The following is a 13,799-nucleotide window of genomic DNA, read 5'->3' as shown; positions in this document are numbered from 1 at the left end:
AAATGGAGTCATCCTTTTTCTCTGTACATAATTGTAAAATAATGGCTTAAACACTAAGTGTGTTTTGCATTTCAGGTTATGGTTTTGTTGACTTTGACAGTCCTGCAGCAGCTCAGAAGGCTGTGTCTGCCCTGAAGGCAAATGGGGTTCAAGCTCAAATGGCAAAGGTGAGTCAAGAGCCGGTGCTCACCGCTGTGGTCTCTGGCTTTGGTTCTGAAGCTGGATACATGGCTTTTCCTGTCACCATTCAAGTTCTCCCTTCCTTCCCCACGAGTGACAGTTACCTGCGGACACTTGTCCCATGCCTTCGCATCCTCAGTCGTAGCTGTTTACCAAAGACTGTTTCTCATAATTTTACGTGTGAAGAAGGATTTTATAACTCTACAGAATTTTACGTAGCAGATTATATAACCCCCTAAGTAAATGGAGAACTGGCACCAGATTTTCTCAGGTGCTGGTACTTGTAGACATAAGCTCTGTACTGTATTTTTAAAAATAATTTTAAAATGTCAGTGCTTAAGGGATTAATACATTTTAGAAACACTTCAGAAGGTAATTGTGAATAGAATGTCATATTCTGAAAGAATAACAAATATACTTTTTCACATATGTATGCTTTGTACAAATATACTAGTAGTTTTAATGCAGTGTAAGCTACAGATACTTTCCTCTGTATAAAAGTCAGTGGGTTTTTTTTTTTTTAATGTTTATTTATTTATTTAGGTTGCTCCAGGTCTTAGTTGTGACATGCTGTCTCTTAGTTGTGGCATGAGGACTTCTTAGTTGTGGCATGCATGTGGGATCTAATTCCCTGACCAGGGATCAAAACCGGGCCCCCTGCATTGGGAGCCAGAGCCCTACCCACTGGGCCACCAGGGAAGTCCCTAAAAGTCAGTGAGTTTTAGACAATGGTTATTTATGGAATATAAATCTACTCTTTAGTGATTCTGCAGTGGCTTTATTCAGGACTTGTGTTGATGAACTCTTATCACTGAAGTGGTATTTATGTTCCAGTCTTACTGCCTAAATGTAAATGTGGGTTGTATCATACCTAGTGCCTGTAGTGCACTTATTAAGATACTCCTATTAATTATGTTCATATTTTTTTTATTTAATTTGCGGTTTTTGAATTGCTGTGGAGCACATTTTCAGGTTTGAAACTTGACAGTTTGATATCTTGTATATTCTTTTCAAAAGATCGAGAATTTTATATTATCTGGTTTCTTGAAGTACAGAGGAAAGTAATCGTGTGCTGTCCTCTGTTACCTGTGATCATTCCCTGAGCAGCATGCACATTTCCATAAGGAAAGAAGATTTATGGAAGTTAAAGAATGCTGGTTGAGAAAAGTTACCTGCTAAGAGCTTAAAGCTGTTGAAGGACATATATGCAGCTACCAGGATAGAGATTTACCTTGATTAAAAGAATCAACATGAATAAAGATTTCAGGAATTGATGAAAGGGATCCCCTCTCTAAAGTAATCCTTGACTTTTAATATTTTTAGACCTCTGGATTGAGTTGGATTTACTTTAGAATTTTTTTAAACTCCAGAGTAAGAAGCTAAAATAAACAGAAACTGTAAATACTAAACACCATCATTTTTTTTTCATGATTTTTAGGTTATTTGTCCACAATACAGAGCAATTTCCTGTGATATTGTTGAAAGACAGTGGTTATAAGGCTTTAAATATATTTAATTATGAGTATGCAATATCTGTGTTGTATATGATTTACAGAATGTTTAATACGCCTCTGTAAACAATGGATAACCATACATTTTCTAAGCAGGACTTTTTAAGGCACAATCAGAAAAGAGCTCTGTTTTTCTCTGTCTGTTTCCTCTCCTTTCTGAAGCTCCCATTTCTTCCTCTCATGGACAAAATCTAGGGCAGGTCCCATGACTTTTCTGGCGACTCTCATTATTTTGAAAAGTCCCTTCAGTTGCTTCTTTCATTTCACGTCTTTCTGGTTAATTTTTTTCAGTAGAATGCCCCCTTGATTTTTTTCATATCAAACCTTCAAGGAACATAATTGTCTTTCAGTACATTTTCAGCCATTTCTATATGTATTTATACCAACCAATATTTATACAGTATTTTAAACAAGATGTTTAAGGGGAATGTCTCAAGTTATATTCCAAGTACAGTTTGTAAAATGTCAGAATTGTAGAGAGGTTTTGAAAATTCTGATGAGAGTCAGCAAGAGGATGTGTGTCTTGGATGTTGCTGGTGCTAAGAGAAATCACAGCTTACAAAACAATTGTCTGCTAACAATCATTGATAATTTGGCGATCAAGAAGCGATATTTAAAAAGTTTACATCCCAGTGTAATCACCTATTGCGTGTATACAAACACACACATTGCAGATGTATAACAAATGTATTTAGTGACATTTTTGGAAATTGGGGGTTGTGATTAATGGTAATACATTATACTTTTTTTCTTATTTGAAATAATGTGAAATAGGCTCCTGGTTCATATTTTGATGCTGAATGTTTTATTTTTTAAGAACACATTTCCAGTGCTGAGTGCGTGATACCTGAAATTGAAATGTCCAATCTTGTTTATTCAACAAAATTTGGAGTACCGTATAATAGTAAAACTTCCTCCTTCCCCCAGCTCTGGTCTGCTCTCAGTAGTAAGCTTGCCCTGGGATGGGAGCATGGTTAGTTTCTTTCCTATTTCCCAAATTTGTGTTTTTCCCACTCCTCCGTAGCTAGCCGTGGTTTCCAACCCCTCCAGGGTTGGAGCAGTGGCAAAGGATATGATGGTTTCTTGACCTGACAGTTATGTGATCTGGTGTTGATTTCTCTGGGCGGACAGAGAACTGATGCTTTCCCTAGTAGACTGCTTTGCTCTTTCCCCTGTGGTTCCTTCAAGCTAGAGAAGATGTGTCCTCGGGCTGTTAGCCTCCGCTCCTGAGACTCTAAGGGTCAGCCTTCAGCCCCTTTCTTCTGGGACCTTCTTGTCCTTCACGACAGCCTTCCTGGAAGGGTCGAATACAACCCTGGGCCAGCTCTACCTGTGTGGCCCACATGGACCTGCTTGCCAGCTGTCTGTGGGAGACCCGTTACCTCCCAATTGCTCTCATAGGCCCCTTCAACCAGCCTTTGCCTTTTAGATTCCTCAGGCTTAAGTCAGACATTGACGCATTGTGTCCACCGTTTGGCTGTTTAGCCTCCTGAGGGGTCTGTTGAAGCCCCTCTTGTTGACTAGCAGTGACGGGGGGGGGAAGCAGCCCACGTGGTGGTACTCAGAACGCATCAGCAGTTCTCTCCCCAAGCGTGTTCCTGCCCAGCCTCTGCCGTCCCTCCCAGGCAGGCAGGAGGTGGGTGGTCAGCTGAGCCTCCCGGACCAGTTCTCAGCCACTCTTAGGTAAACTCTGTTTAGGTGGTCTGGTTTCTCACTCTGAAATGGGGGCGTGCCTGACACCCATTTTTGGGTGACATCTGCTGAAACAAAGAGGCCTATTTTAACAGCCTACTCCAGGTGATGCAGAGGCCTTTTTTAGAGCAGCCCCATGAGCACTTACCTAGGCATTTTTTCAGTGCTGGTGATTTTGAGTAGCATAGTAGATTCGGTATATGCTGTTTGAAGCCGTCTTCACAATGCGTTTCGTCAGAACCGGACTGGGTATAGATTGGCCACCGTATGTCGTGTCAGCGGTGCACTTTGAATGCCAGCTTTCCCATGGACTGATAATGAACACTGTTCAAAGACCTCCTTAGGCGGCTTGGGGCTGTAAATTGGCTAGGAAAAATGATCCCTTCCTACATCATCTGTAGGGAAGGGACAATGCTCGGGTTCAGAGACGCTGGCCGCTTGCCAAGGTTCTGCGCGTTGTGAATGTCTCCGGGTCTCTGCAGAATGACTGAGTTTCCTGGACCTGAGTTCTTTTTTATTATATCATTAAAGTTACAAAAGGTATTTTAAATGCTAGAGGGTCCATTGTTCTATGCTATAGAACCACGGGTTTGAGTATCGGGAGTTGACTTAGCCCCTTGTGCTGTCTGTATAAAGAAAGGAACATCTGGCAAGTACCTTTTGTGGAGACAATTTGTAAAAGTTTAGGCCTGGCTCCCGTGTTTGGCTGATAAGGGACCTGTCACTGTCCACTTTTCTCTCGTGAGTTCATCTGGGTACTATAAAGTTTTGAAAATTCACATTGCCACATATTAAAGGCTTGCTTTCTTACATAATCAGAAACAAGGAGCATTCTACTCTCTAGGCGAGTCTGGGGGTAAGGGAGAATATAATGGTTGTTTGACACTTTGGCTACCTGAGTTGAAAAAGGACTCCACCAATATTCAAAACTGAGTCATAAAACTACAGGTGGAGAGCACTGGACAACAATGATTGTTTCTTATTCATGTTTTAATCTCAGTGCCTTGCTTGGTCCTCGGCATATGGTAGATATTAAATGTTTGTTTTGTTGATGATCAAAGAAGCCAGTTAAGCAAGAGACAAACTTCCCAGCTTGGGCATTTATGGAGAAATAAGAATGGGACATTTAAGGATTGTATTTATTGAGCTCTGTCCACCGAGTACCCTGATGAAATGTACCAAAATGTTTTCCGAAAGGCTCAAGGTCATTCCCATTTATGGTAAATTTGGCATTTGTTTCAAATGTGTGCATTTTTCAAAATAAAGGACTCAGCATCTATGAAAAGAAGAAGAAAAAAAAAACCCCTCAGATAACAAGCTAAAAAGATATAAAACTGGAGTCAACATTGGTGATATCTCTCAATAGAGTGACTTGGGTAGGCCTTTCAGCAGTACCTCTTAAGACCTGCCGGGGGTCAGCAGATCATCCCATGCTATTTGCCTAGTGGTATGCTTGCAATTTTTTTCAGCAAACAGGCAGCCAAAGGAACAGGAATTTAATCTCCCTTCCACACAGAGGTCTACCATGCTTCAGGCAGTTTGCATTCACATGCCCGTAAGCAGCTATCTGCTGGTTGGTGAACCTATTCAGTACAAGAGAAAACAGATGTCTGGTCTTCCTGCCAAGTCCCTTTCTTGCATTTTAGGAACCATTCCACACGCACAGGGAGGTTTTTGTTAATTTCTTTCAGATGATGACTTGAGTGCTTTACACCACGTGGGACCTCTGAGCCCCACTTTTCTACTCAAGTGAACATTAGTAGCCATTTAGCCCTCTCATGGCCAATGTGGGATCTAGTTTTCTACTTGTTAGAGAAGCCATTGAACCTGTTCCACGCCTAGGGATATAAAGAGGCCCATTGGCCCCATTTCTATGTCTGACCATCCATAATTTACAGAATAATTGTTTTTTCAGACATAGCATTGTATATAATAAAACAGATTTATGGTTGTCCCTGATTTTAAAGGGGCAAAATTACCCTTATTCAAGAACTACTCCCACTTGCTACAAGTATTGTATGTTCCGTTTACCATGAATGTATGGTGATTTCGAATGCATGGACCCTTTGGTGATTAGATATTTTTGTGATCATTGCTGCCAGCTTGGAGTTGCTTCTCTTTTTTGTTTTTGATTTTTTTACTTGCAACTTTGAATGCAATGTGTGCAGGATAAGTTGACTGTTTGAAAAGAAAGATAATGTTAGCCCTAGAGGTCATTCCAAATGAAGAGAGCTAGTTGACTGTTTTTGCTATTGAAAACAAATGCGTTAAAATCATAGGAAATATCTGCCTGTATTTAGTCTACCTTATCTCACTATTTATCATAGAGTGGATTACGAGCTCAGTTTCTGGATTCTCATTTAGCACTTTTTATTATTTTTTTTCTTCATCAGTAAACATTCAAGCTGAATCAACATTTTAAAGAATAATATTTTTATGAATATTTTAATAACAGCAACTAAAACACAGATTTGGAAAGTACTTAATACCCACATTGTCAGCTCTTTTGAAAATACTTCACAGATGACAAATTCTATGAACATTCTTAAATATTCTTAAGTGTTAGTCATTTAGATTTTAATACTTGTAACTCAAAAGGAAAGCTCACAATATTTATGATACATGTTTCTTATGTAACTTTTTTTATGCCATATCTTTGTCCAAGGATTGTTTTAATGCTCTTTAATTAGGGAGTTCCCAGCTCTATTCTGACTCTGACTAAGCATCATTCAGAAATCTTTCTAGTAAGATAGGTTCGATCACATCACTCCCTTGCTTCTGTGCCTCCAGAAGCTCCGCATTTTTCAGGGCGTGGCTTTCTAGCTGCAGTTCCTTCCCCCTTCCCCCACCAGAGTACCTGGAATCACAGGATGAACATGGTTTATCTCCCTGGATTATCAGTATTAGGTCAGAAATATTGTTTCTATATTGAAACAAACTCAGAGAGTAGATTGCAAAATTTACTGTTTTTGTTTTTTTTTTAATTAAAGCACAAGGCTTCAAGGAAATTTCGCAGCTCTGGCAAGGCTACTTTATCCTTTGCCCACCTACTCTTCAGGATACATAGTCATTCTCTTTGCTACTAGCATTGCTTAAGTGGATAAGTTCACGCAGTGATGACTGACAGAAAAGTCAAACTCCTTGGATAGCTTGTCACAGTCTGGTTTTCAGCCTCATGCCTTATGCTTGTTTCTCAAGTCTCAACTCAATGTCATGCCCTCTGAAAAGTGTTCCCTAATAAAGACAAGCTCCCCTCTCTGCCCTCCCCTTGTGACTTGTATACATCTCTATTTCAGCATTCATTACGTGTGTTTTTATCTCCCCAACTGCACCTGTAAACTGCTGGAAGACAGGACTGGAGTTATAAGTATTGTATAAGATGTACAAGATGCGCTGTAAATGTCATTGGGCTGTGTTAGGCTACAGGACCCCCTCAGTACCCACCTTCAGAGAGAAAGGATCCATCTGTGCTCGCCAACTAAGGACCAGATTTCCACAGGAACAAATACAGTCTTGTGCGCTCCAGGAAAACTTCAGGGACTTGGGAGGATAGAGCCAACGTGAGATAGCTGATTGAGGAGCTGTGCAACTAACTGGGAAAGTTAGTGAGGTAGTGAGTGAAGTGGAAATAAGAAATGAAGATTTTAGCTCCCAGTCCACCTTAGAAGAATTTGAAAAGTTATTACGGAAGACCATTTTGTTTTTCCTTTATTTTGAAGCATTCTGTTACTTTCATGCACTTATTAAATCGTTTTACAATTTTTATATATTAAAGATACGCTGTATGTAGTTGTCAGTAGGAGGTTTTGCTGGGCGTAAGGTAATCAGTGGTACCACACTGACTTTAATTTCACCCAGAAGCAAAGGTAGTTGCCAGTTTTGTTTAGTCTGTGAAGGGTTAATGAGGTTAAGTTTTTGGCTTACTATTGAGCACTTGAAAATTTTTAATTTTTTTCTTGGACCCAGCCACACTGACACACCCCTGAGAGTCTGCCCTCCCAGGCGGGGAGCTTCCGCTCCATACCTTTGGGACTGGCCTGGTTACAGGCTGCCTTCTGCTCTCAAAACCAGGAAGTCATAGGGACAGTACTTTTTGCCCATACTTTCTCAGTCTTTGGTAACTTTAATTCTTGGAACTGCCAGGGTATTTGCCATTCGCTGGATACCAGATTGTGGTTTCAGATCATACCATGTAAGTATAGCATGAAAGATCAGTGTTCACTTTTACTGGCAGATTATCTGAAAGGAAAAGTTTTATTTCAGGTTTAATTAAGGCCAGGATACATTTGAAAGTGGAGAGTAGGTACAAGTCCAAACATGCATATGCTTCAGATATATTTTTAAAGCACTGTGCATTTTGGAAGTTTTAATATGAGTGTGCTGTTCTGTTTCCTGAGGCTAAGACATCAATTAATGGCTTTGCTAATAGTGTTTATTAAAGGAAGATCATAAACTTGCATAGCTCAATATGTAAAGATACAATTGATTAGTAAGATCTAAGGAAAGCCTGTTTTCAAGAAAGACCATCCTAATCTCACAATTGCCAAGGTGAATTTTTACTTGGTGAGAAGATATTCCAGTTATATAAGCCTATTTCCGGATGATTTAACTTCAGACTCTTAGTAAATATACATAACAGTTACTGGTTCTCAGAAAACTCAGTTTCTGTCTTTGGTTTCAGCTGATTTTACCTCAGCAATGGAAAGGTGGGTGGAAATGATCTAATTCTTGCTTCTCCAACTTCCACTGGCTGCCTGGAGATCTTGTTAAAGTGCAGTTTCTGATTCTGTAGGTCTGGAATGGGGCCTGGAATTCTACATTTCTAGTAAGTTTGCAGGTAATTCCATCACTGCTGGCCCCTGGATCACCCTTTGAGTAGCAGAGATTTAGCGAAACTCCCTTCCCCCATCTACACTTGAGTTCAGCTTCAGATTCTAAAATTTGTTCTGCCTTGAGTCTGTCATTTTGTATGACTTTGTGGTTTTTTGTTTTCGTTAGTTTGGGAGCTCTCTGTTTCCCAGGAGCTCTCTAGTTCCCGTTGGTGATCACAGCTCAAGGGTAGTAAGGACTCTGCTGTAGAGCAAAAGAAGGGAATTTGGGCAAAGTCCCACTGGACTTCAGATGACTTAGTCCAGAATCCATCGTGTGTCTCTGGATTGAATTATTAGGAGTAACAGCCATCTGTGCAATAGTGTGCCCGAAATGGGCTCCTAAAAATAGTAGTGGAGGAGAGGTTAGTTACGTTGCAGAACACTGCAAACAGCTGAGAGTTGTGCTTCTGTGAGGGTATCCTCTCCAACTCAGTGGTGCCTGCCAGCACTTGCGCTTCCAAACCTGCCAAGAATGGTTTGGTGGGATCATGTCTGACCTGCACAGATTGTCCGCGCTTCAGACACTGTTTTCAAGTGTCCAAGGTGACTCAGGTGTTCCGTAGTTCCCATGACCTCACTTGCTATTACTTTTAAAGGACCTGAGCTAAAAGAGTGGCTGAGTAAAAGTGTGTTAACCTGCATATCTCACCTTCTGCTGGAAATTAACAGACAATTCTCTGTTTGATTTTAGCAACAGGAACAAGATCCTACCAACCTGTATATTTCCAATTTGCCACTGTCCATGGATGAGCAAGAACTTGAAAATATGCTAAAACCATTTGGACAAGTTATTTCCACAAGGATACTACGTGATTCCAGTGGGACAAGTCGTGGTGTTGGCTTTGCTAGGTAAGCATGCTGCCCTTTCTGCGTATCAACAACAGTAGCTCTGCTACGTTTCCTGGAAAATAAAAATTGAACAAGAAGAGAGAATTTAAGCCAGGGTTATAGGAGCCAGTTGTACCGTGAACTTAAATTATGCATAAAAATAGTTTGCATTTTGCCCAATCTTTTGAAAGCTCATTAGGATTCTTAAACCTGAGGACACTCAATATTTGGTGACTCAGGGTAAGGAAATGCCACGTGAGCAGTAATAGTTCTGAAAGTGTGTTTCCTTACTATTTTGACTAATTAGATCAGGTTGCCTGAGTGTCTTAAAAATAACAATCTCAGGCTCCTAAATTTCATAAATAAATTGATATTTTTGTCTCATTAGGTGGAACTTTGGTTCATCATCAGTAAAGTCAGTGAGTTCAATTTTCAGATGAAATATTTCAAACACTCACCTGTCTAACCACCAGTGGTTACACAAATTGTAACATTATACAGTTTTTAATTCAGATTGATTTCTTAAGAAGTAAAATGTAACATATCTAAAGTACCCTCATTCCTTCCATCTTATTTTTATCCCTTCCTCCCCAGAAAGGATACTTTGGTGTAGTAGTTAGTTTGCTTCCTTTAAAAACCTTAAACAGAAGAAGCTTTGATTTTTGAGATAGTTCGAATCTGAAAGCTGACATACAAAAACTGATTTTACATCATTTAGCAATCTGCTAATACTCTGCAGAAACCGGTAATGTCTACGTGTTTTAGAGTATTGACTTTGATTTTGGAGGGGAAATTGCTGATATTTACTTTCCTATACATTATCATATTTGATGATAATCACATCTACCACAGGCCTGTGAGATCAACAAAGCAAGCATTGTTCACTCTTTCACACGTAAGAAAATTGAGTTAAAGAAAGGACTTTTCTGTTGTCACAGGGCTGCCAAGCAGTGAAGCAAGGTCTAGTACTTGGTTCTTCTGGCTTTCAGTCCATTGCTGTTTCTGTTGGGCCAGATGATTTTATAATAAAACTAAGATATTCTACAGGTGGAAAGTCACCAAGGCCAGCATCCCCAGTGTGCACTTCATGGATTAAAAGGATCCAGGTGAAACAGTGAGAGACCCAGTGCCATCTGAAAATTGTCTCTCTGTGGGTGTTCTTCTGAAAGCAGATCAAGGACTTTCGTTTGTGTATCCAAAGATGGAACCCAATTAGATTCTACTGCTTTTTAAAACTATTACCATCCATTAAGACCAAGGTGCAACTCTTCTGGGTAGTCCAGAAGTGTAGTGCATTTTGAGCAGATTATTGTGGTTTCTCCCATTAAAGAAAAATAACCCAAAATGATTTAATTTCCATGAAATGTTTCTCAGATGTTCTTAGCCACCTGCAGATATAAAATAACTTGTTAAGCTCCATCCTTTAATTCCTCCTCTAAAGCCAAGATGGCAAAGAAGGTACATAATTGACTTCACTAATTTAATTTTAAACTTGAAGGTAATGTGAAAAACATGTAAGACACATCCTCTGATTGACACCAGTTCTTACCATGACTTTTAAGTCTGTCATTTTGTGAATAAGTAAAAGGAAAGACCATCTTTAAAATGACCAGTATCCTAGCAGCACTAAATACAGTAGTATCTTAAACTGGTATTTTTGTTTTTAATTGAGTATCACAACTCACAAAGCTATTGTGTAATGATTATCAGTTTTTCAACAAGTAGAAAAAAATTATACATTTCACATGCTTGATATTAAACCCTCTTGGTATAATTTATTTCTTTTATGATTCTGAATGTACTCTTTGCTTATCAAGTTTTCATTTTACTGTAGAAGCACACAAACAGTTAAAAGATAGAATAAACCTGCTTTTTCTTATCATTCACATTTTTGTTAGGTTTCATTTGTATCCAGTAAACCTATAAAATACGCTCATGGGCACAGAACAAAGTGAAAACTAAGATATCTCTGATTATTTATGTGTTTTATTTTTATGTATAAATAGGATGGAATCAACAGAAAAGTGCGAAGCCGTTATTGGTCATTTTAACGGAAAATTCATTAAGACACCACCCGGAGTTTCTGGTATGTTGTTTGTCTAAAATTGTATCAGTAGTCTTTTATGTATAATTTTAGCATGTGCTGACTCATATCAAGAACAAAAAGCTCCTCATTTAGCCCTTTAAAAATTATTTCTTTGGATCTACAAATAAGACTTCAAAATTTACTTCTCCCAGCTGTTTAAATATGAATGGAAGCATAGAGTCACAGATGTAGAAAACAAACTTACAGTTACCAGGGGGGAAAGTGGGGAGGTGGGGGAAGGGAGGGATAACCTGGGAGACTGGGATTGACGTAGATAACACTACTATATATAAAATAGGTGACTAATAAGAACCTACTGTATAACACAGGGAACTCTACTCAATACTCTGTAATGACCTACAGGGGAGAAGAATCTAAGAAAGAGTGGATGTATGTATATGTATAACTGAATCACTTTGTTGTACACCTGAAACTAATACAACATTGTAAATCAACTATACTTTAATGAATTTTTTTAAAAACTTCCCCAAAAGTGTACGGTGAGAAGAAAAAAAAACATATATATATATATGAATGGAAGCAGACCCAGTGGTAAGGAGCTGTGTGACTTGCAGAGCGTTCAGAAGAGAACATCTCCTCTTTGGATGCCAGAGCCATCCTCTAACACACCTCATCACCAGTAAATATTCTGTCACTCAGTCACATCCATTGAGGAGTATGGTACTTTCCACCGCAGCTCCGGCCTTTGCTCTGGAAGATGTCAGCGTGTGTTACCCCTGCCCCGTACCGTGCCTGGACTCAACTCCTGTGGCCCCTCCGTCCACTCCTCTGTAGCCACTTCCTCCCATTGCTCTGCCCTGTGTTGTCTTGACCAAGAAGACTGCACCTCGGGAGCTTTTCATTCCAACATCACACCGCCTCCAACTCCCACTAAACCTGGTCTGAAGTACAGTGGGCTCTAACTTGACCGGACCCTTAGCATCACTGGTCCTCACTCAGCCTCTCACCCTTCCATAAACAGCATTTTTTTGCAGTTTTCACCAGCCTGCTCTGCCTTCTCTGTAAACTGCTCCTACACCCCAATCCTGAGGAGATGACTTCACTTCCGTTCCCTTTAACTGAGCTGTCCCTCCGTACCCCTCAAGATTCCGTTCAAGGCTCGCCTCCCCCTATTCAACAGCCTCCTCTGCTCCCATTGGGTTGCTGTCTGCATAGCACCCTGAGGACACCCACCTGTATGGCAGCATTTAATGTTTACCACGTCAGTGCACTAAACTAAGCTCCTTGAAGGCAAAGACTGTTTTCTCATCTTTCTGTTTTCATGCCCAGCTCAGTGCTTGAACCATACTAAGCACCAAGAACTGTTGGTTGGTTTTGCATAAGTTTCACTACACTATTCACCAAGACAACACTACCTGTTTACAAGCTAGCATGTAAGTGGCTGACTACAAACTAGAAAATATTTCCACTTGTGCATGTGTTCAGGGTTTATTCTTCTGTAGTTCCAAGGTTCCAGCTTTAACTGGCTGACTGATTGTTATGATTAGGGATCCACTTTAGTTTTCTGTGAGTCTCCAGGTGAGTCTCACTTCAGAGAGAACCTGTGTGTGCAATACCACAGGCTAACTGCATCCTTTAATACCAAAGCCTGACAGCGTACACTTTGCATGGCTGTATGTGAGCTTGAGCTGCCTACCAACACGAGTTTGAAGCATAAAATACAAGACCTGGAAGTACACTCTTCCAAGGAACTCAGCCTTGTGAAAGAGCTTCCTTTTTTGTTAAGTCAGTTTTGTTTTTCCATCAACAATGCTTGAGTTGAAAGGAAGAAAAAAGAAAGAAAGAAAGAAAGAAAAAGAAACGAGAAGGGAATGTTTTTACCCGCCAACCAAGTAAAGGAAGAAATTTCATACATGGGCGCCTTCTATCAACCTTGTCCTGCAGGTCCTTCTGAGGCCCCTGCACACAGCTGCCTGCTGTGTTCTCCTTGCTTTCCGTGCCATCCTCTGCATCCAGAGTGTTAGATTAGTCCCTTCAAAGGGCTGCTCACACCCCCACCTTTGGCCTTGTTACTTTCTCAGCTCATTCTTGCATGCAACTAGGAGATTTCGAGAAGGAAAAACACCCCAGCACACATTTGTTTTGATGTTGGTATCAGTCTAAGATAAGATCTACCAGCTCCCTGAATGAAATAGATCTCCGGGTGTCACGAATTGAGGTTGGACAGTTTCCTTTTTTCTCCAAAGGACTTCATAGTTGTGTCATTTAACTGTGTTCTTTGAAGTAGGTTCGAAGGCTGTTGGTCACACCCATTCTAGGAAAAAAAAAGACCTTGATTTCCAAACCACATGCAAACGATTGTAGGATTCTCTGCACCTCTGCAGCTACTGACGAATCGTTTCTTCCAAGTAGTGCTAAGCGTGGGGCGTAAGAACCAGACAGTTCCTTCTCCATGGAGAGCATCCCTGCAGGGAGGACAACTGTGCAGTCAAGCCATTCTTTTTTTTTTTTTTAAATATTATTGTATATTGGAGTATAGTCAGTTAACAATGTTGTGTTAGCTTCAGGTGTACAGCAAGGTGATTCAGTTATACACATACACATATCCCTTCTCTCTCAAATTCTTTTCCCACTTAGGTTGTTACGTAACATTGAGCAGAACTCCCCGTG

General features: G+C 40.2%; 1 protein-coding gene across 9 annotated transcripts in view; it reads left to right on the top strand.

The window, feature by feature from the left end:
- RBMS1 (RNA binding motif single stranded interacting protein 1) overlaps positions 1–13,799 on the top strand; it is a 204,900-nt gene that overhangs the window by 170,563 nt on the left and 20,538 nt on the right. For all 9 annotated transcript variants that reach the window (XM_057747132.1, XM_057747138.1, XM_057747134.1 and 6 more), the window contains exons 4-6: positions 76–167; positions 8,946–9,103; positions 11,089–11,168. In XM_057747132.1, the coding sequence (XP_057603115.1) occupies positions 76–167; positions 8,946–9,103; positions 11,089–11,168 (330 nt within the window). The remainder of the gene's footprint in view (positions 1–75; positions 168–8,945; positions 9,104–11,088; positions 11,169–13,799) is intronic.

The sequence above is a fragment of the Hippopotamus amphibius genome, chromosome 8 (assembly GCF_030028045.1).
Source record: "Hippopotamus amphibius kiboko isolate mHipAmp2 chromosome 8, mHipAmp2.hap2, whole genome shotgun sequence".
Classification (NCBI taxonomy): domain Eukaryota; kingdom Metazoa; phylum Chordata; class Mammalia; order Artiodactyla; family Hippopotamidae; genus Hippopotamus; species Hippopotamus amphibius.
This window is presented reverse-complemented; position numbering and strand designations above follow the sequence as displayed.